Source organism: Microchirus variegatus, assembly GCF_963457635.1.
Source record: "Microchirus variegatus genome assembly, chromosome: 5".
NCBI classification, from domain to species: Eukaryota; Metazoa; Chordata; class Actinopteri; order Pleuronectiformes; family Soleidae; genus Microchirus; species Microchirus variegatus.
This window is the reverse complement of record NC_139806.1, coordinates 25,713,749-25,734,006: the sequence shown is the minus strand read 5'-3', so window position 1 is coordinate 25,734,006 and position 20,258 is coordinate 25,713,749. Positions and strand designations below refer to the sequence as shown.

At 41.3% G+C, this 20,258-nt stretch overlaps 1 protein-coding gene across 1 annotated transcript; it reads right to left on the bottom strand.

The window, feature by feature from the left end:
- Window positions 1-13,419: 13,419 nt before the first annotated feature.
- Window positions 13,420-19,718, bottom strand: LOC310926834 (lysosomal proton-coupled steroid conjugate and bile acid symporter SLC46A3; the record flags this gene model as incomplete). Its single annotated transcript, XM_083889038.1, has 6 exons — window positions 19,635-19,718; window positions 17,975-18,195; window positions 16,247-17,129; window positions 15,301-15,384; window positions 14,919-15,075; window positions 13,420-13,519 (listed from the first exon to the last, which is right to left on the bottom strand). Exons 2-6 carry the CDS (start codon window positions 18,167-18,169, stop codon window positions 13,420-13,422), a joined length of 1,419 nt encoding a protein of 472 aa, XP_083745164.1. The 5' UTR covers window positions 18,170-18,195; window positions 19,635-19,718.
- Window positions 19,719-20,258: the final 540 nt, after the last annotated feature.

The window sequence follows — 20,258 nt, the reverse complement described above, 5'->3', positions numbered from 1 at the left end:
TTGTTTCTGGTGCTGGTATAGTGACGTGTTCTAGTTCCATGGTACCATAAGGATGACGCAACACAGCAGTTCAGTCACCCTGCCAAAACAGCCCTGTTCAGAACACTCTGTTTCATAGTATCTCTTTAAGTCCACCTTAAAGGTCCACCTTAAAAAAATAAATAAAACGAAACTTAAGGGACAGGAAATGACGTCAGCCACAGAGGCTACTGGGAGCTAACAGCAATTAGCATTGAGAAAAGTGATCATTTGCAGGCTCTAGCAGGCACATTGCCGTCATATATAACATGTAACAAGATACATCCTCTGAGGCTGGAAGTTTGTGTAGAACTCTGTGCTGCACTGTGGAGCCACGAATATTGCGTGTTTTACGCACAAAGCGGAGCTCCTCGAGACACCAATTCCAGGAATTTAGCGCATCGTGACGTCCCGATGAGTGCGGAAGTCAACGCCGCGTGTTTTATCTCCTGTACTTAGACTTACTTAGAGGAGGACCACAAAAACATGAGTGAGTCATCGTTTTTCACACTTTGCCGACTGATACGACCTCCAGAGTCCCAAATATAAGGATTTAAAGGGATACTGTGTAGTATTTATGGGTTTATATAACCCAAAATCCACTTTTTTATACATATTATGTGCTCCTGCATTGTCTAGTCGCTGTATAATAGTTTTTGTTTCATTTTCGTAGTGTTTCAAAAAGTCATGTAAAATAACATGGTCGCGGGCCTCGGTTGCATAGCCACTGTTAGCAGTGAGACGCCATGTTTCTACCGGAGCCTGTAAGGATAAACGCGAGAGAACAAATCAAGCGTCGCTTTACTTGTAGCAGAAGTCCCGCCTCCTCTCTCTCCGCTTCGTCTGCTACGGCCGCGGTAGCTCGCCCTCTCCCTCGCCTCACGAACCTCATCTGCTGACAAGGAGAAAGACAAAAAGGACGACATTTGACCAGCTGAGGATACCGTAGCGCTCAGGGAAGGGAGGGGGTGAGCAGAGGACGGTTCTTTGTTGTAAATTTCAGCCTCTCCTCTAGATGGCACTATAAACTACTTACTTCACCTTTAAATGATTATAAATTTGCATAATATGCCCCACTTTAATGCGAGACCATGCTTTCTGCACCTGCGTGACGCAAATTGTTCTTGTTTTATCAAAAGAAAGATCAACAAAGATGATAGCCATGGAAACTTGTTTGAGGTTATACGAGGAAGTGGCCACACAAGTACAAGTCAGCGAGGTCTTGCAAATGGAATACGAGACTGAGTACATATACGTGGAACGCCAGACGGACACAGACGCTCGTTATGAATGGAAATGCGTGGAAGTTGCTCTCCGTAGATGCGAAAGCCTCACCCTTTCTCTCTCAATGTTCCCTCAAAACTGGAAACAAAGCCCAGAGGGAGTGCAAAAGTCTAGTTCTCAGATCGCTTTGATTTATCGATACTGAAAGGTTTATTATGGAATTATTGATCAATAATGCCAAAAAAATATGTTCCCTCGTCCGGCTGAAGCTTTTCCAAACGATTTTTGTCTGACTTACAAAAGAAAAAGTCACAGTTCTGGAGCTCAGGTCCGAGAAAATATCTTCCAGAGGCGTTTGGTGCTCAGTTATTCATAAATCTGACTATGCAATGGAATAAAGGCGTTGTTCCAGTTTCGTACAATCTAATAACACTTTGGTTTATTGATCCATTAAGGTTTATTGATCCACAGAGACTGCTTAATTCTTTCCTTCACCTACTTCATCATTTCCTTAATTTGTCGAGTCTGGACAGGCTCATCCTCTGCAAACAGCATCCTGCTCCAGATACGAGCCTCACCACAGGTGAACTGTTTGCATTAGCGGCACTTTCAAGAACCATATGTATATATTTGTGGATATGTACAACAAAATTGAGAGAGAAATGCACCAGGTTTTCATTTTCTGTCTCTCAGGTTCCAACATGACTTAGGAGTGAACTGTTGGAGTGAGCAGGGATTCTTCCCGAGCCAGAGAGTGAAGGTTTCTTTGTCAGTGTATCAAGGACTTATTACATCAGCTTTGCGAGGATTTAAGCCAGCTATAAAGGCAATGGCTTTTGTTTTAGCATTTGCTAACCTTACTTTTCCATTGGACACAGCTTATCTCATGTCAAAACAGCGGAGGGAACTGTGATGTTTAATAATACATCATTTATGCTCATTTGTATGTCGTCTAGTTCCTTAAACTGTAATTTGATAAAGGAAACTCACTGGAGAGAGACATCTGTGAGCTGTAATGTTTCTCTTTCAGCATCAAAGTGTCACTTAGCGGCTCCAGCTGTGTCTCAACACCTTAAATCCCGTTCTCATCCTCAGGGCGACATCAACAGGACGTCCTGTGCTGACATTGTTGACCTGGTTGGACCTCAGTCCACTGCACATATGCATCGCACATATATACGGTCTGCTTACCCTCGAGCAGCATCAGAGAACGTCTTCTTCTTTTCTTTTTCTTTTTTTTTTTTTAAATAAGAGCTTTATGTGCAGGCTGTAATTTGCAAAATCTGTGTTTGTGTTGTGTGTGTGGAGCTGGTTGGCCGCTTTGGCACGGGTCCTTTTTCTTTTTTCTTCTTCTTCTTTCTTAAAATACAGAGGGCAGTAGCAGACCTCATCAAAGCCGGGCTTCTGTTTAAAACTATAGCCGCCAGCTAAACTTATTTCAAAGGTCATGTCCATTCACAAACCTCCTTTATAAACATGTACAGGCTGCAAAGTCAGTGATCCATGTGCGCACAACATAAACCAGTACGTTAGATGAATGAAGATAAAGACTGTGACTGATTTGTTAAAGTCATAGTGAAATATAGTCTGGAGAGATGATTTATGATTTAAACTGGGTTTGTAAAATGCTTATTAACTCTGATATTAGTGTGTTTATATGATACTAAACACAGGAAATATAGATGAAATAAAGATATTTGTACAGAATAAACAAATATAACTTTTTGAAACATGTTAACACCTTATTTCTAATGCAATTTCCATATTTTTAATTCAAATTCACTGTGTTTTTAAAGTTTAGCGTTACTTTAGAGCACGTGTCAAACTCAAGGCTCGGGGGCCAGATGTGGCCCGCCACGTCATTTCATGTGGCCCGCGAGGGATTGATTGGTCTTAAAAATCTGTGTTAAAATAGTTCTATGCTGCTTTAAGGCGTGTTGACCATAAACTACATTTCCCACAATGCATGGCGATTACGTTACCCTCAAAGTGACGGCACCGCCACTAGATCGCAGTGTATCGTTGTATATGCATCATGCGACGAGTAAAATTGAATAAGTAATAAATACAGAACGTTATTTAGCAATATGTTACGGAGTAGTTACCTTTATTTTACATTATATTTGGTTACATTAAGTTATTCTGTATGACAGTTACATCTGGCCCTTTGAGGGTAACCATTATGCTAATGTGGCCCTCAGTGAAAATGAGTTTGACACCCCTGCTTTACAGACTCATTTTAAAAATCGGGAGTCTTTTTCCGGTCCGTCGTCATGGAGGCGTGGCATGCGCTAATGTGGTTAACGCTGTTAACGCGTTACCATGCCCAGCACTACTTTTTCTCCATTTCGGGAACAAAATATTGAAGAAAAGTGCATAAATAATCAGGACCCAAGCCAAGAAGAGCCTTAGAAACCCCAATCATCCAGTGTGTGTAGCATCTTACCCTCAAAGGAAGGCATGGCAGGTTTGATAGTATTGCTTGACAGAGCCAGCGATCAGAGGAGGGTCTCTGTTCACGTACATCAACAACAACAAAAGTTACGCACTGCAGCTTTAAGCTCTCGGCGAGAAAGGTCACGCAGGTGCAGTCACTAAGTGGAAGGAAATATTTCAGCAGGGCTAATTGATGACATATTTGTCCATAAATTTCAGAGAACAGTTGCGCTATGGTCCATTTGTAGATCTGACGCAGGGACCAGACGCTACTTGGCTCTTAAAAATACATTTTATATGTGTTTTTCTTCAAAAGATTGGAAGCGCTGATTTTTCGGAAACTGTAATCGTTGAGCAGCAGATGGGATGGAAAATATCAATGGCATAAATCCCTCTTCGATCCCGGCTAAACTGACCTTCCCTTCCCCTTAGATAGTTTGGCGCGATAAGGAGTATGTGTATATCAAATGTTTCCCCTATTATGAGTGCGCTGCATGTTTTGGTGACATAGACTGTAAGATTTCCGGCGTTAACTCCTCGCTTCCACTTTTTCACCACAAAGCAACGGACTGATAAGGGATAATCAATAAGGTCAAATGAAGGCCAGCCACTGTCTGTGGATGACTGCGAAACATCACAGTCAGCACCGCGCACGCTTTATCACAAAAACTGCATCTGGTACTAGTAAGATAATAGAATCCACAGCCAGATCATTTGGGTCAAACAAGTTCACTTTTTTTTAAAATGGCAACACATGTTAAGGCTAAAACTGATGAGCGGCCAAAATTTCAGGCGAAATATTTCCGTGTAATTGGAGGAAACCCCAAATGATTGTCTTAAATAATAACATTAAGTGCAAAAAAAAAAGGGCGGATGGCATATCTAATACATGTATTAGGATTGTGGCCGTTTACGCTTTATCCAGAGAGCGCATTTACATATCAGTGGTTTACGGTGCAAGAGAAGGATTCTTGTTCAAAGCATCTGGTTTGGCCCCCCTGGTGTGGCAGTTAGCATGTAACAGCTGAAACACAGGAAATCGCTTGGCAGAGTTTGTACAATTCCAGGTGCGGGGGGAGAAGAAATATAATGTCTTCCAATATGACATTAAAGGCTGTGGGAATGAGTGAGGCAGACTTGGAAGGGGAGGGGTAAACGTGTTTGCATGCAAACGTACATGCAACGTGCATTCACACACACACACACACCGGCAGCGGGCTGCAAGACGAAGAGGTGGGGGTGGTGGCATTTTGGAGGTCCACTCTCAGGTCACGTCTTAAATCACGCTTTAATTGCGTCCAAAGCCCTTCTGATGAAGCTCATTTCATTTAAGACGCGGCGGGGACCCGCAGGTGTTCGCGTGTCAAAGTTCAAACTCTCAGCACTGCCTCTGCAGGCTGCAGCGGGGATTTTAACGACTTTCTCACACGTTTGTTTTTGCGGCGTGAATCAAACTCAGGAACCTGGAAGGCGGGCCTTTGTGCATGGGATTGATTTAGCAGACTGTGCATATACTGAAGACAACAGACTCCTTGAGGTATATAAGCGTGCTAATTGTATTGACATATATATATTATCGAGTTGGGGTAAGATATAGTACAACATACTGTATATTATATTAAATGATCCCATGTTGAAAGACACTGAGGAAAGTGTATGTACTCTGCAGGCCACGAAGATCGTAAAAGCGCTTTATTTTCATAGAAAACTATATATATTTCTTTTCGGGCTTTTTCAAAATGGCTAGAAATAGCAGTTGGTTGGGGTAGCCGGACATTCCACCGATGGTTATGTCGGAATGTCAGTGTGTTTTTGTGTGTCAGTGGTCTACGATCGCACACTTGAAAGTGCTGTCTGACCATACTTTGTGCTGGTAGACTGACATGGATTGGTATTCGTCCAGTGGTTTCCTGTCAGTGAAAACGCCAGCAGTCATCTCTTTAGCTTGGCATCACCCAGACGAACTGAACGCTATATATACTGTGCATCAAGAGGGGACCACAATGACATCTTGGATGAACCGGCGTCTATGTGGACATCTCCGAGGCGGGGAATAGCCCGACATTTTTACGCAAGCGGCTGAACATCGACTTAAACCAAAAGAAAATATTGCCAAGTTTTGAACGTTGTGCACTGGAAACTGGAACTTTTTTTTTGTTGTTTTTCTGCTACAACTTTCCATACACCATGTTCTCTTCTCATTCTAAGAATGAAGAACACATGTACCCTTGACAGATATACTATTACCCCTGACATAGCATGGACAGAGTTCATAATGTAGAAGACAAGAGCAGTTTTCAAGAAATGTACAGAGAATGTGGCTGTTTCATCGATAGTATTTATGACATCCACGGGGGAGACAATGTTTTAGGTCTCAATAAGGTTTCACAAGACTTTGAAAGGATGGGTTAAACTGTAGGGACCATTGAACTTTGGTGCAGCTCTGGAAAAAGTTGGAGTATAGTTTTGTCTACGTATAGTCTACGTGCAGCATCTGGAGGCTTCAGATAGGTGATTTTACTTGCAGTTGTCACTTGGTTTGTACTGAATCTGCTTTTTTCTGGAACTTTGGCTCTCAGTTACAGTGCAAACGTATTAGATTATTATCAACATCATCCCCGAATGCCAAATCTTCCTGATGATCTCTCCGAATTTGGAGGAAATGAGCACACAGCTGTGACAACAGTCTGTAACGGAGGCGAGCTTATGATGATACATTATTACAGCACGTAAAATAAGTAGACAATTCACAGTCTTGGCTTTTGTTTCGGATAAATTGGCAGATTCATTTCCAAGCCATCAAACACAGCAACTTTGCATTTCACCAGACCAAACTCCTTCCCTTTTGTAATCCCCGTGATGACAGACGGACTGAATTTCCAGGCTGAAAACATTCCAAAATTCCAAAATAGGGGCTTGAACTGTGATGTAAGAGCCATAAAAGTCATCATGCGCACATGTTTGCTCTTCTGCATACGCTGTCATGTATACGGGCATACGTTCGTGTATGTGTGTTTGTGATTTTTTGACGATATCGCTCACATGACCGACATGAATCAACGGCAGACGTGGAGCAGATGTCGGCGGTGTTGCAGTATAGACACAGCTGGTAGAGGAGACTTCTGGAGAGAAGATAAGGCTAAAACAACCCTGGGGATATTCTGTCTGTGTCCTGAGACCGTCCCTGCTGGTTTCCCCCTGTTTCTGCAACACATGGCTTCACATACTCCAGGCGGTTTCTGCCCCGTGATCCTTTCCGACTGGAGATGACAGTCTAAGAAAAAAAAAAAAAAAAAAAAAGGCTCAAGGACAGAGCAGTAGCCTCACTCCATGTCTAAGTTTCTCCCCCTGAGGACTCTCTTTTTGTTGAAGAGAAACACAGGAAAGAAGGAGGAAGCCCCTGGGACGATACTGTACATTCCCAAAAACCATCTCATTTACTACTGTACCTAAAGCGACGGAGACTTCCCCTCTCATGTTTGGGTTCACGACAAAGGTCTGATAGACCAAACACGGTCCGTCTCAAATGAATTAAAACATGCTCCAGATGAGTTTTGTAATTTAATGGAAATGAAAGCAAAACAATAATGTTTAAAGGGTCGATGAAAGGGGGGTTTCCAGTCAGATTGTTGGAAGAAACGGTAAGAGAAATACAGAAAAGTGTGTTATATTGTGTCTTCCTTTGAGACTGGACGACTGGAAAACTGGTTTTAATCAAATAGTTTGATATATGTTGTACTGAATTTTAATCTTTTGACCAATAAGTTTCCACTCCAGGGCCATAATCAGAAACCCGATGCTTGTGCAGAAACCAGGCTAATACAAATCTCTATTAATAGACCCAGTGAAAACCAGTGCAGGCTCATTACAGGGAACAGAGGTGTGGTTTGGGTCACATTGGCTCACCGTTTGCTCGTGTGACCAAACAGGAGATCTGCTACTGGATATGTGGTTCCTGTAATGTTTCACTGAAACTCCAGAGCCTCTGATTGGACCAGGGTTGTGTGCTCGTGCGTCTGTGTGTCTTTAAGAGCACGTCCCGATCAAATGCAATTAGTGTGAAGCCACACTTAAGACACATGTTGCCTCTAACAGACCCCAAGAGACAATAAAACCTTCATAGGGAAAATCAAAACCAGGGGAAAGACATTGGGGACCAAAGAGAAGAAGAATCTGGACTGCAAAGAAAATATGACAAGGAAAATATACAATAACCGTGTCATTTTAATCCCTCCGCGGTGAATGTGGCGTACACAGTGAAGTGTTCTTTCCATTCCTCTCTGGTCCTCCAGTCCATCTGATTAATCTGACGCACTGAAGCAGAACAGTGAGCCGTGTATTGATCGTCACGGCGACCTTTTCTTATTCCACTGCTCCAGAGATGAAGGAGAGAGAAAGAGAGAGAGAGATGGGGGTTGCCAATCTTTAAGACCCCTGGCTCAGCAGCCGACTAAAGACAAGAACACGCCTCAGCACAGATGACAACACTTTCACATTCTCAACTGTAATCATTAAGGTCTCAGCGGAGTAGGCACCACTAAACTGCAACCCTCAGCCGACCGCCTTTCTGAGTCGACGTAGGTTGATAATCACTTCAGTAAGTGACTCTTTGCGGTTGCGAGTAGCAACGTGTTTGTCTTATTTTAGTCTTTGAGAATTATGGACTGTGCTTTGGCAACTTTGGAGTTGCCAAAGCACAGGAGAGATGCACAGCATGTGATGGACATGACTTTAAAGGTGCATTATGTAATAAATCTAAAGCAACTGGCCATAAAATCCTCCTAATAAGTCACAGAGACTCAGGAATAATGTTCATATAACAAACTGAACTCACCAACAACAACAGTACAGACAAAATATTTGCAGACTGCAAATTATGCTTATGTTTTGAAATCATGTTTTGGCATGTGGCGCCACCTACAAATCATTGCAGTCAGTAGAATCTCAGCTGCCGAGCAACCGCGGGTTGCCAGTTACGTCGGAAAAAAACGAAACCTTAAAGACCTCGGTATTTTGAATTTGAATGTAGTAACCCTTTTTGGCCACATTCTTACATATGGCACCTTTAATCATTTTAACCAAAATAGTTTATTTCCCTGTTTTTGGTTGAGAGAGCTTTAATTATTCATTCCCTGCATGGTAACACACAAATGAAGTCAACAGGAATTGATTATATGAGTAATTTTTGTTTTCAAGCTGTTGAAACAAAAAAGTATTTTACAAAATGCTCTCCTGAGAGACTTAAGTACTACTTTTGCATTCATTTAAAGTGTATTTAATGAGTATATTTTGATATTTTACACTACTATGGAGTGCGTACCTCCACCTTTTGCCCTGTGAAACATTACAAAGTTTGTACGTGTTTGTGCACATGCACGTCAGGAGCTGATGAATAAGGACGCAGGCGTTCGGCCGAGGTGGAGTATGTGTGTGTGTCTGAGTGTGTGTGCACGTACACACACACAGTAGATGCGCAGGGTGGGGGAGGTGGAGATTACACTGCGAAACCACTTCTGGAGACTGGGGCACGGTTGTTAAGATGGATGGAGAAAGCAAAATGGGAAGGAGAGAAGAAGGGTCTGTGGTTGAGGCGTGTGCCAATAATGGTGGTTGCAGATCTATATTTGAAGTAGATCATAAAAGGCCAGTCAATCCCTTCAAGTGAAGTGGTGGAGAGAAAATAAAGGGGAAGTGGAAGAAGGGAGGGGAGGGAGAGAGGGGGGAAAAGACATTATTGGCAGTTAGGACTGGTAAAAGACATCTGTTGAAGGAGTGGTATGAAGCCAGGCAATTCATATATAAAAGAAAAACAGGTATAGACAAACAGGGACTAACATGTAAATGAGGGATAAGGAGAGATGCAAATGCAAAACAGACTGTTTTCCATATGAGTGATTATAACCCTTCATAGAAAAAAAACAACCATTAGGGAATTGGCAGTAATTAAGGGACAGGGTTCAAACATACAGCCAAGCATTCGCAACCTAAACACACAGATAACTGTCTGCAGTCAACGATGAGAGCTTCAGAATAAAGAGCGTCACCAGTGCACACATCATCCCCGGCACACACAGCAACGCCTGCCAACAGAGAGAAGCCAGCAAAGCAGAGAGATCTCTGGAGGAGGAAAACTGAGAAGAGGAGGTTTTCCAACTGTCTCTGTGCGACTGTAGGTTTGATGCATGATAGATGTACACGCACACAAATACATGGAGAAAGTTCAATGGAAGTATCAGAACCAACCAAGGCTTACTCACCAGCCACTTTATTAGGTACTCACATTCCATGGTTTGTTAAAACAACTATCTAATCAGCCAATCACATGGCAGCAGCTCACTGAAGTTCAAACCAAGTATCAGAATGGGGAAGAAATTTGATTTGAGTGGCTTCAAATGTGGCCGAAAAAAGGAGAAAAATATCAAATAAGCAGTCAGAGAATGCTTGGAAAATCATAGTCATTTGCAACACTGACCTAAATAGGCAATTGGTACGACCGAGATATGCAGAGGACCATCTCTGAATGCACAAACCAGCCGGTTTAAGTGTAAAATTAAGACTGGGATAAGGATTTGCTTGCATTTTAACTGCCAGTCTCATAATTGAGTTCATTCCCTGTGCTATTGAAACTGAGAATGAAATAAATAATTATTTTTTTAAATGCAGTGGATCCTGATGTCTTCAGATCTTCCTCACATGCTCACATAACTCCAGACTGGGGGAGGCGCTCTATTTCACCACTTATAGCTGCAGCAGTCACGCAAACCACCTCAAATGGGTTTTTATATTGTCGTGAATTATCTCCTCCCGGGGAACAGAAGGTTGAGTATCTGCGAGTAACTCACTGGATCTACTTCAGAGATCAGGCTTGCACTGGTGATGAGATGTGGTGCGGTGCAGATGATCGCTCTGCTGATTCAGCTCAGTTCGACGCCAAAGACCTTCCAGAGCCGTCCACGCTCCACCATGCACAGTCAAACTCCCCTTTTATCCTTCATGACCCAATGTATGCCAGACACACAAAAAAGCCACTACCCCGACTGTCTCCCCTCTCCGCCCTCGTACCCCCTGGGAAAACCGTCAGTGCTCACCACACCTCCATCTCTAATTTAACCAGAAAAACCTCACGCTCCGTCACGTTGCCAAAGTGCTGCCTCGGATGATCCTTGAAGTAACCTCCAACGCTGTGTGTCAGTTTTACTTTACAATCAAGCAGCAGTCATGGATTTGAAAAAATGTAAGGATGGAAATCAAATAACTGCACATTAGGATCAGACGTCATTTGGGTTTCCGTGAGTGAGGCCAATTCAAACTGACATGCCTTGTATGATTTTTTTTTTAAATGCAAGGGGAAGGGATTATAAACACTTTTAACTGGCATGTTTCTTCTTCTTCTTCTTCTTCAGCGATGCTTTAAAGCAACAAGGTTTTATTTTATTAGGGTGCAAGAGGTCAGCCACATGTTTTCAAAATAAACCAGTGTGGTTCTTATCTAACCAAGCATATCCAAGTTGTGTTTGTCATGCTTTTCCTTTCCTTTTTGGGACTGCTAGTGAACGGTGGCCTTTTACATTCATCATTCAAACGTTTGACAGATAAGGATCAAGGTGCTCACAAAACATCCCCGAAATAAACAACTCACTTTATATATGAGCTGATAACTATACCTTGTGATGCACCATGTGGGTTTCTAATCTCATTACATGTGGCGCGTTCGGCGCAGTCGCACGTGAGGGAATTGTTTTTTTTTTAGGATAGGATGTCCATTCATCATCCATAAGACACACGTTGTTTACACAGAAACGGCTCAAGTCTGAAAACAGCAACAATGTCCTGTCTTAAAGCTGTAGTATGTAACTTTATAGAGTGATGAATATAACGTTGATGGGACACTCTAAAGCCCCTTTTCCACTCATGGTCCCAGCTCGCCTCGCCATAAGGGTCAGATGGTTGCTGTTGTGGTTTGCACGTTTGCCTTTGCAGATTGAGCAAGGCCCTTTCTGCAAGGAGTCTGCATGTTCTCCCCATGTGTTTTTGGGTTTTATCCGGGTTCTCCAGCTTCCTCCCACAGTTCAAAAACATGCAGGTGTGGGGATCAGGTAAATTCTACAATATAATTGACCATAGGTGTGTGATTGGATGGTTGTTTGTCCCTATGAGGTCATCAAGTGAGTCACGTGAGACATCTTCGTGCAGCAGTGGTTGATAACACCAAGACACGCCCCATGAAACATTTCAGAAGTGGATTCTCATGCCAAAAATAAACCTGGACGTTCAGTGTCTTTTAATTTCAGCTTCTTGTGATCATGATTATACTGAGAATCTGACATTAATGCCTCAAACACTTCTCTGGCCACGTGTCTGCACCTCACAGCTCCAAATTTCCTGGATGTCTCAAGTAGGCCAGCTTGTTTTTTTTTGTTTTGCTTTTGTTTTTTTGTTGAACAATGCCTGTGAGCGCACACATTCAGCTCTGTCTTTGAGGAGGACAAAGGCAGGAGGTGGAAACTTTGGAGAACACAGTCCAGGAAAATCAAATAAATCGTCTCATGTGCTGTGAGGCGATCGTCGAGGCAGTGATGAGTTACAACTGAAGCTTTAAGAACATAATATGAAAAGAAACGAGGTCAAAAACACAGGAGACGGATCGACTTTAACGAACGCCGATGCGTCACGTTGAAGGTGCACAGAAGGGACACTTTATAATATTATGCAGAGATATTTATTCAGTTGGTTTTCAGACATGATCAAGTTCAACAGTAAACATATAGAACCTCCACATATCAAATTAAAATGGATATTTTCACAGTGATATGGGGACAATTACATTTAAGAGAAAACACCAACATCTTTGAGGGTGTTGGCTGTTGAGTAAGGTACATGATTCTCTGGACCAACACTGCCATCTAGTGGTTGGTATAAGGAAGATCACCTGCTCACTTCTTGGATTTGTATCAATTTATTCTTTTCATTATGAACATGTTCAAACCCACAAGAACTGTGACCTAAAATGCAAAAATAACAATAATAAAAAAAAAAATAAAGACAACATTCATGTTTTTTTTTCTTCCCAGACAACAGAATTCATGAAGGCATTATATAAATATATTTAAATTTTACAAAATGGACTGTTTTAATTGTAATAAACAGCACATGACACAACATTAAACCGTTATTGCACTCTTGAGAGTATCCCTTGTTTGGATTTTTAGTGCCCTCTGAACCTGAGAGAAGCATATAAATCTCATGTTTATTATTATCATTATTATTATTTTCTGATCGATATTTATTGGGCTGATTCACATGTATGCATTGTGCGGGTATAAAAAGAGACAAATGTGTGCATAGTTGACTGTCTGAGATTTCTCATTCAAAAGACCTGAATTAACATTTCATACAAACAAGAAAAGCTTTTCAGAAGTGTCCGAGATGGTTCACACACTGGATGAGAACCTGTTTGATGAGCACGCCATAAAATCCCTTTACAAGTTTTTAATATTCTATTGATGCTACTGTGTTAATGTGAAAATAACCTTCACCTTCATTCAAAAGTCTGACGCACAACATATTTGGCTCCAACTCTTCGATGTCCGTCACACATCAGCGAAGTTTAACAAAGATGAATCCTTGACCTGCACCAATAAAGTAAAGACCTGAAAACAACAGCCACGTATCTTTGACTCAACAACTGAAGGGGAAAATAAACAAAGTGCTGGGGAGGTTGTGGTGGTTTGCTCCTGTGGCTCAGCTGAGGAGAGGTCTGTTTTCGTTCTCGTCGTCGTCGGGATCGCTTTCAGGCCTCGTAGCCTCTTTGGCAACATCCACTCCTATCACTCCCACCACCCTGAAACATGGAAACAAACAGGGATAAGAGAAAAAACACACACACAAGGTGGGCTTACATACTTTCTTGTAAACGGTAGTGGCCTTGAGGATCTCGAAGCGGATGAGTTACAGCAGCAGAGAGACCACACCAATATAGAAGATAATGATGTGGCCACTGAGTTTACAGAACTCGAAATGTACCTGAACACAACCAAGACCAGACAAAGTAACAGGAAACAGACTCCATTAAAAAAAAAATGGAAGGAGATTGTACAAGCTGTTGTGGAGACTGAAATAAAATACTGGAGAACACAAGACTACTCCAAAAACCACTACTTATACTGAGTTCCTGAAACCTGCGGTGGCACATAATTCCTGGTAAGATGGTCAATCTTCTAGTTGTAGAAAAGCAACATATCAACACCTGGACTGCTAAAAATAAATAATTTGTTCCACAAATATGGAATAAATGGCACAAAAATGCAACATTATGATTGTTTGTTGTTTGGCTGCCAGGCAAAGTTTCTCTAATTCAGGACAAAACCTACAAGAAGAAATAACAGTGACAACATGGAACAACAACATTTTTGTTCTGTTTATGTGAAGCTCATGTTGGCCTGAGTCTGCTGAACCATTTCCTTTGTCATTCCATAACAAGACATTACGTAAGAAAAGAAGTGGCACAGTCATGAAAGTGGCTCAGCAGCTCTTCTCTGTCATCGAAAACCAACTGTAAGAACACAGTGTACCACAATTAATGATCTTTTTATGGGCTTTTTTTCCTTTGACTAAATGCAAAGTGTAAAGACCGTGTTAAATACCGTTAACCGTCTCCCCCCCTTTTGCAAAGTGTTACTAAGCACTTTGCAAAAGTTACACGTCTGCAATCAAATTTGAGTAATTTAGTAAGATTTTTAAAAAATGAGTTAAAACTCCACTTGAAGGCATGTCTGTCATGTTCTGTGTATGTGCAGAAATGTGGAACTGAGAGGCGTTTCCCCCCCCCCCCCTCAGAGTGCCAAAGTCAAACAAGCATTTCTCTTTTTTCAGCCAAGTAAACACTGACTCAGCACAAAAAAAAAAGACGTGTTTGAGCTGAAACTCAAGTCGTAGAGTGAAGCCGTGCACCTGAAGCATAACCACAAGGCCTTAACTGTTCATAAACATGGACAAATCAATTTGGAAGACGACCACATGACTCCGCAAATCATAAACAGCTTTAGGGGAAAAGGTTCCACTTCCAAGTAATTGATTTGGAAGCCAATGCCGATCAATACAGCAACTCTTTTCTCAGAATGTGATAAAGAAAGTGAACTTGAAAATGGGAAAATAGGGAAAAAAGCTCTTGCTCGGACAGAAAGTTTGGGAAATCCTGCTTTTATATTGCATTATGAGCATTAACAACATGACCAACTTACCCGAGGGTAATTAAAGGAATGATACAAAGTCCCGCAGATAACAGGAAGCAGAAGCCCGGGAACCAGGCCACTGTGGCAGCATAGACACTGCTGAAGACTGCGGCTGATGCACTGTTAATGAACGTCTCCATACAGGAAAGACAGGCAAACAGGGCTCCTGTGGAAAAACACATGCACAGAAAATATATTTAAAAAGTGACAAGCATTTGAATTGCCTCTTTTCAAACTCTATAGTTTTAGCATTTGCCATGCTCCAAAAAAGGGAGAAAATAGGGAGAAAAAAACAGTGAAACTACAAGTGTTTTGAAAGAAACTTTGGACTCTACAAACACGCGGACATGACACGGCACAGTGGCTCGTGGAAAGCCCTAAACCCACTCACCCTGCTCAGACTTTGAGATGATCTTTGACATCATCGAGCGCAGAACAGGGAACGGCATGATGGACAGAAGCATTGGCACCTTCACTGTGGAAAACAAACAGCAAAAGATACGCGTTACATCACATCATCGTGATTGTGCACAACTTTTACAGGCTTATACCATCTCATTTACCAACTAAATGACACTTAAAATAAACAGTGTTGATAATAATAGCATATTGTCTTGTCAGTTTATGATGCAATAAAATTATTTTGTTCTGGTGCAGGGAGTGGCAGGCTCTCACAGTCAATAAACTCAAATATCATATCTTCTGTTATGCATCTCTCCAGCTTGTACAGCAACTTATGTACTTACTGCAACTTCCTATCATTTTACACCCATTAATTTCATGTAAAAGACATTAAGTTACATATAATATATCAGAAAAGGTTCTTAAACAGACATGTATATATGTTAATTGTGATTGGCAGCACTGAGGTGCAATAACATATAATAATAATATTATACAGAACTTCTTTTTATGGTCATCAAACAAGTGAGTGTTAATGCAAATATATATTCAGAAACGGTCAAGACGAGTTGCTGAAGTTCAAACAAAGCATCAGAATGGGGGACAAAAGTGATTAAAGTGCTTGTTTGTGTCGGAAAAAAAGAGAAAACAATTCAGTGAGGAGAAGTTTTCAGTGCAAAGATGCATAGTTAAAGCTAGTTTAAAGTAATAGAAAGGCTATAGGAACTCAAATAATGACTAGTTGCAACCAGAAAACCATCTCTGAACCCATGCAGCAGACAACCACGCCATGTGCCAGTCCTGCCACATTTTTTTTTTAGATGTTTTGTGTACCTAATAAAGTGGCCATGATTGATGTGTTCCTGTTTTTCCACTAAAAATGAGATTCAAAGCATTGTACATTACTTTCACAATAAAGGATTGTTTGGTCTCACCTATAAACATCATTAACGTGGTCTTAGCAAACGCCACCAGGGCCATGCCAGCCACGACAGATAGGATCCCCATCAGGACAATGAGCAGCTGCGGCACGCCGCAGTATGTGAACACAAACACTCCGACAAAACTGACCAGGAACACAGACGTGGACAGAGCTGAGCCGTATCCAATCAAAATCTCAGTCCAGCACAGCGGCTCATTGAGCTCATACAGTGTCATCAAGGAGATCCCGCCAACATAAGCGAAGGTGAAGCTGGTGAAGATGAGCATGAGGAGGATTAAAACTGTTTTGCTCCTTCTGCTGGCATGTTTAAACATCTCATAGACTCCAAAGATCATCTGTTTCAGCGCAGAACTCCGAGGAGGCTGTCCCAGAGTGAGGACATCAGCTGGTACCGACTTCACAGTCTCTTCTAGGATGAAAATCGCATAGAGGAGGTTCACACACTGAAATAAAGCAGAGGTGAGGAAGGGCCAGTTAAAGCCTGCCGCTCTCAGGAAGTAGCCAGTCGATATCAAGGACACTCCGGTCAACAGGCCGATCATCATGTCCAATCTCGCCATGCGCAGCGTCTTCTGAGGACCGTCCTCGCACAAGTCTGCGATGTAGGCAAAACATCCGCCCAGAAACGTGCCCAAGCCGCCAAACAGAGAGCTGAGGAGCGACGCGCCGATGAGCAAGTAAACGTTGAGCTTGAAGTAGGACACGGCCAGGAAGGACAGGGTGTAGATCAACGTGCCGATCAGCGGCAGGATGATGGTGATCTTACGTCCTCCGCGGTCGCTATAGGCGACGAGCGTGAAAGTGACGATCAGTGAGGGGATTAGGGAGAAGAGGTCTGAGTAGAGGGAGAAGAGCGACGCCTGTCGTTGAACCTCCTGGAAACACAGGAAACAAAGAGTGTTAGATAGAAAGACACAATATATTGTCATTAAAGAAAGCACTATGGTGTGTGGATGAAAACATTACTGTGAGGTTTTCAGAGTTGGTAAAAATTAAGAACCAAAACTTTAAGTGGAACAGGTGCAGAAGCTATTTTGATTTAACTGTATTTGCTCTTACTTCTCTGTTTGGTTTCATGTCTCCTATACAGTATTAGTAAATGCAAGAGCTTATAATAAACCAACATATGTACTATATATGGATGGAACACAATTTGAGGCATAACACATGATGACTGTGAATGTTTTTCCTCATATTTATAACCGTTTCAGGTCCATAGCAACGCTTTAAACTACATTTTCACTGAATTTATCAATAATTCAATGAATTATATTAGTTGCTGTGATATGAACTGTTGCCATGCTAGTTGGTCACATCAAGTTATTTTAGTGAATAGGTGGTCTTTTTCATTGTTTGCTGAATATACAGTGTAAACACTCAATAAATAGATGTACAATGAGTAAAAATAATGATTGACATAGTTCATCCACGGTGGATGTTATCCTTTTCCTACACAATGGTTGGATTATGTATAATAGTTATCAGCAGTTTGCAGTTTAACAAGACTTAATAAAGAGGAACTGATTCTAAAATTATATTAAACAAATACGTGCTCGTGAGTTGTGTGTATCCGTGTGTGTTCATGGGACAAGTAGTTGCTTCCTCTCGGATGTAAGAATAACTTTTGGTTGTTTGACACAACCACCGAGTTCATAATGGTGTTGACTTCCATCCGCAAATGTGTGTATTTTACAGGAATCGCTTTAGTGTCCGCACTAACCTCGTGAAAGCTCGAGTGGTTGCCGCTGCTGTTGTCTCCCCCACACCTGGAGGTGTTCTCAGAGATGGGGTAGGGGGTGTTTGTCAGCTCTACCCAGAGCCTCCGGTACACAAACTGCTGCACCAGAGGGTAAATGAGAAAACTGGAGAAGGCGTACAGGGCCACAATGGGCTCCACGAGAAAAAGGCCCCTCATTTTTTGTGCCTCGACAAAACAAGTCCCTGGAAAAAAGCAAATAAGGGGTCAACACAAGCACAGATAATAGGGTAAATAGACATGTGACTGCACATGTCTGAGCAGATATGACCTGGATCTTTAACCATAAGCCTGAATGTAAATAAGATAAGTAAGATATGATCAATTTTGCAATATCCTGTAGAAAACCTAGCTGCAAGATACTGTATTGTACAGTTTTGTAAACTTCCCCCAAAGTCTATTTTAGAATGGCTACAAAAACAAGTGTTTCAGAGCTATTTACAAGGTGAACTATGAGTTTCCATAGTCTGTCATAGTCTGACAGTTTATTTTACTTGGTTATTCTATTATTATTATTATTATTATTGTTTGCCTGTTGTCACTTTTATCTGTTGCTATTTTTTCCCTACTGTCTTTTTATCTCGAGCTTCATTGTTAGGAAACTTGACTCCTAAGAGCAGAAATGCTCCGAAACTGACTCTCAAGGGGTTGAGTCGGTTGTTTGGCGAGTCTCCGCTGAACACAGCATTCCTTTATTAAAGAGTTTGAGCTGTTGGCAAACTTCATTGAAAATGAAGACAACAATCTGTCATCGACAAAGTACATTTGAGCTTCTTCCTGCTGGACGAGGTTTTCAGTCAACAAAGTAATCTAAAATATCACAATTGAACAAGTTATAGAGGACCAGACCAGCAATTGGGCTATTTATTTATTTTTTCAGTCTTCATTGGAAGGGCTTGAGCAGTTATTGTATCATGTTTTTATATTTATAACACTGTAATTTCACTATCTGTATATATTTTGCTTGGTTTGGTATTTTTTGATCATAGTCATTGATATTTTTCCATTATGCACATTCACAGACATGAAAATGCATGTGTATTATTCATTATCTTGGGACTGTGACAGTTCATTTCCCCACATTGGGGCTAAAAAAGGGACTTATCTTATAGTTTCTTATCTAAATGTCTGTCACATGTGTGCTGTCTGTGACAAAGGAAAACTCTGCCCTACGGCTGCATGACAAATAAAGTGAATGAATGTAAGTATTTACTATATACAGTATATTTTAGATGGTTCAGTGTTATGAGGGTATTCTTGTTGTCTTCAATGATTCCGGACAGCTCTTTATTTCTGTCATTGCAAACTTCAGCATTCAAACCACTGAGGTACAATGTGAAGGGTGAACTCAAGGCGAATAGTAGGTTCTGCATGGATGAACATATGTCTGCTTGTTTATGCTGTTTGGGAATCTTCAATGATACGGTTTTGCACATTATCGAGCCAACATTATCCTACATTGTGAAATATTACATGAAAAATGAAGCCAGTAAACACTGGACTGTTTGTTCTCGTGACACGCTTTGTTGCAGGACGAGCTTGTTCGGTCACTGTTTACATTTAACACTGACGTTGACCTCATTTTCCTAAATAATGTAAACAAGAACACGTAGAGAATTCCTACCTTTCACAACGTTGTCCGTGTCATGTCTTCATCCCTCAGTTCACACCTGTAAAGTACCGAAAATACGACTTCTGTCACGGCTCTTCTCAAGCAACAAAGTGGGCAACGCTGTTGTGAAGGGGAGAAGCTCCGCCCCTCTTGATTTCTGATTGGGCAGAGCTTTCCGGGAAATGTGTTTATTGGATTAAAGAAGTTGTCAATCATGAGACGGAAGTTAAAAAAAAAAAATACTTTCGTTTACAGTCTTAAAAATACATCACAAAATTAATTATCGGTAATTATACCACGATGTCAGTAATATACTGTATTTCTACTGAATCGATGAGACAAATATACACATTTGTACGTTTATGTAACAATAAAGTTACTGTAAATGCCTCCAAATATACTTCCGGATTTCATAATAATAACAATAATAATAGTATATATTTTATTTGTTCCGTTCGGGGGCAAAACAACGAGATTTAGTGTGCACTTAAATTTGTTTTGTATAATAGCGTAATTAATTTTATACACTGTCAAATCTAACACACCATTTAAATTTAATGTTTCGATTAAAGGGGTAACTGGTTGCAGCGTTTTCATTCTGTTTTTATTCCAATCCGATTTCCAAATTGTGCAGCA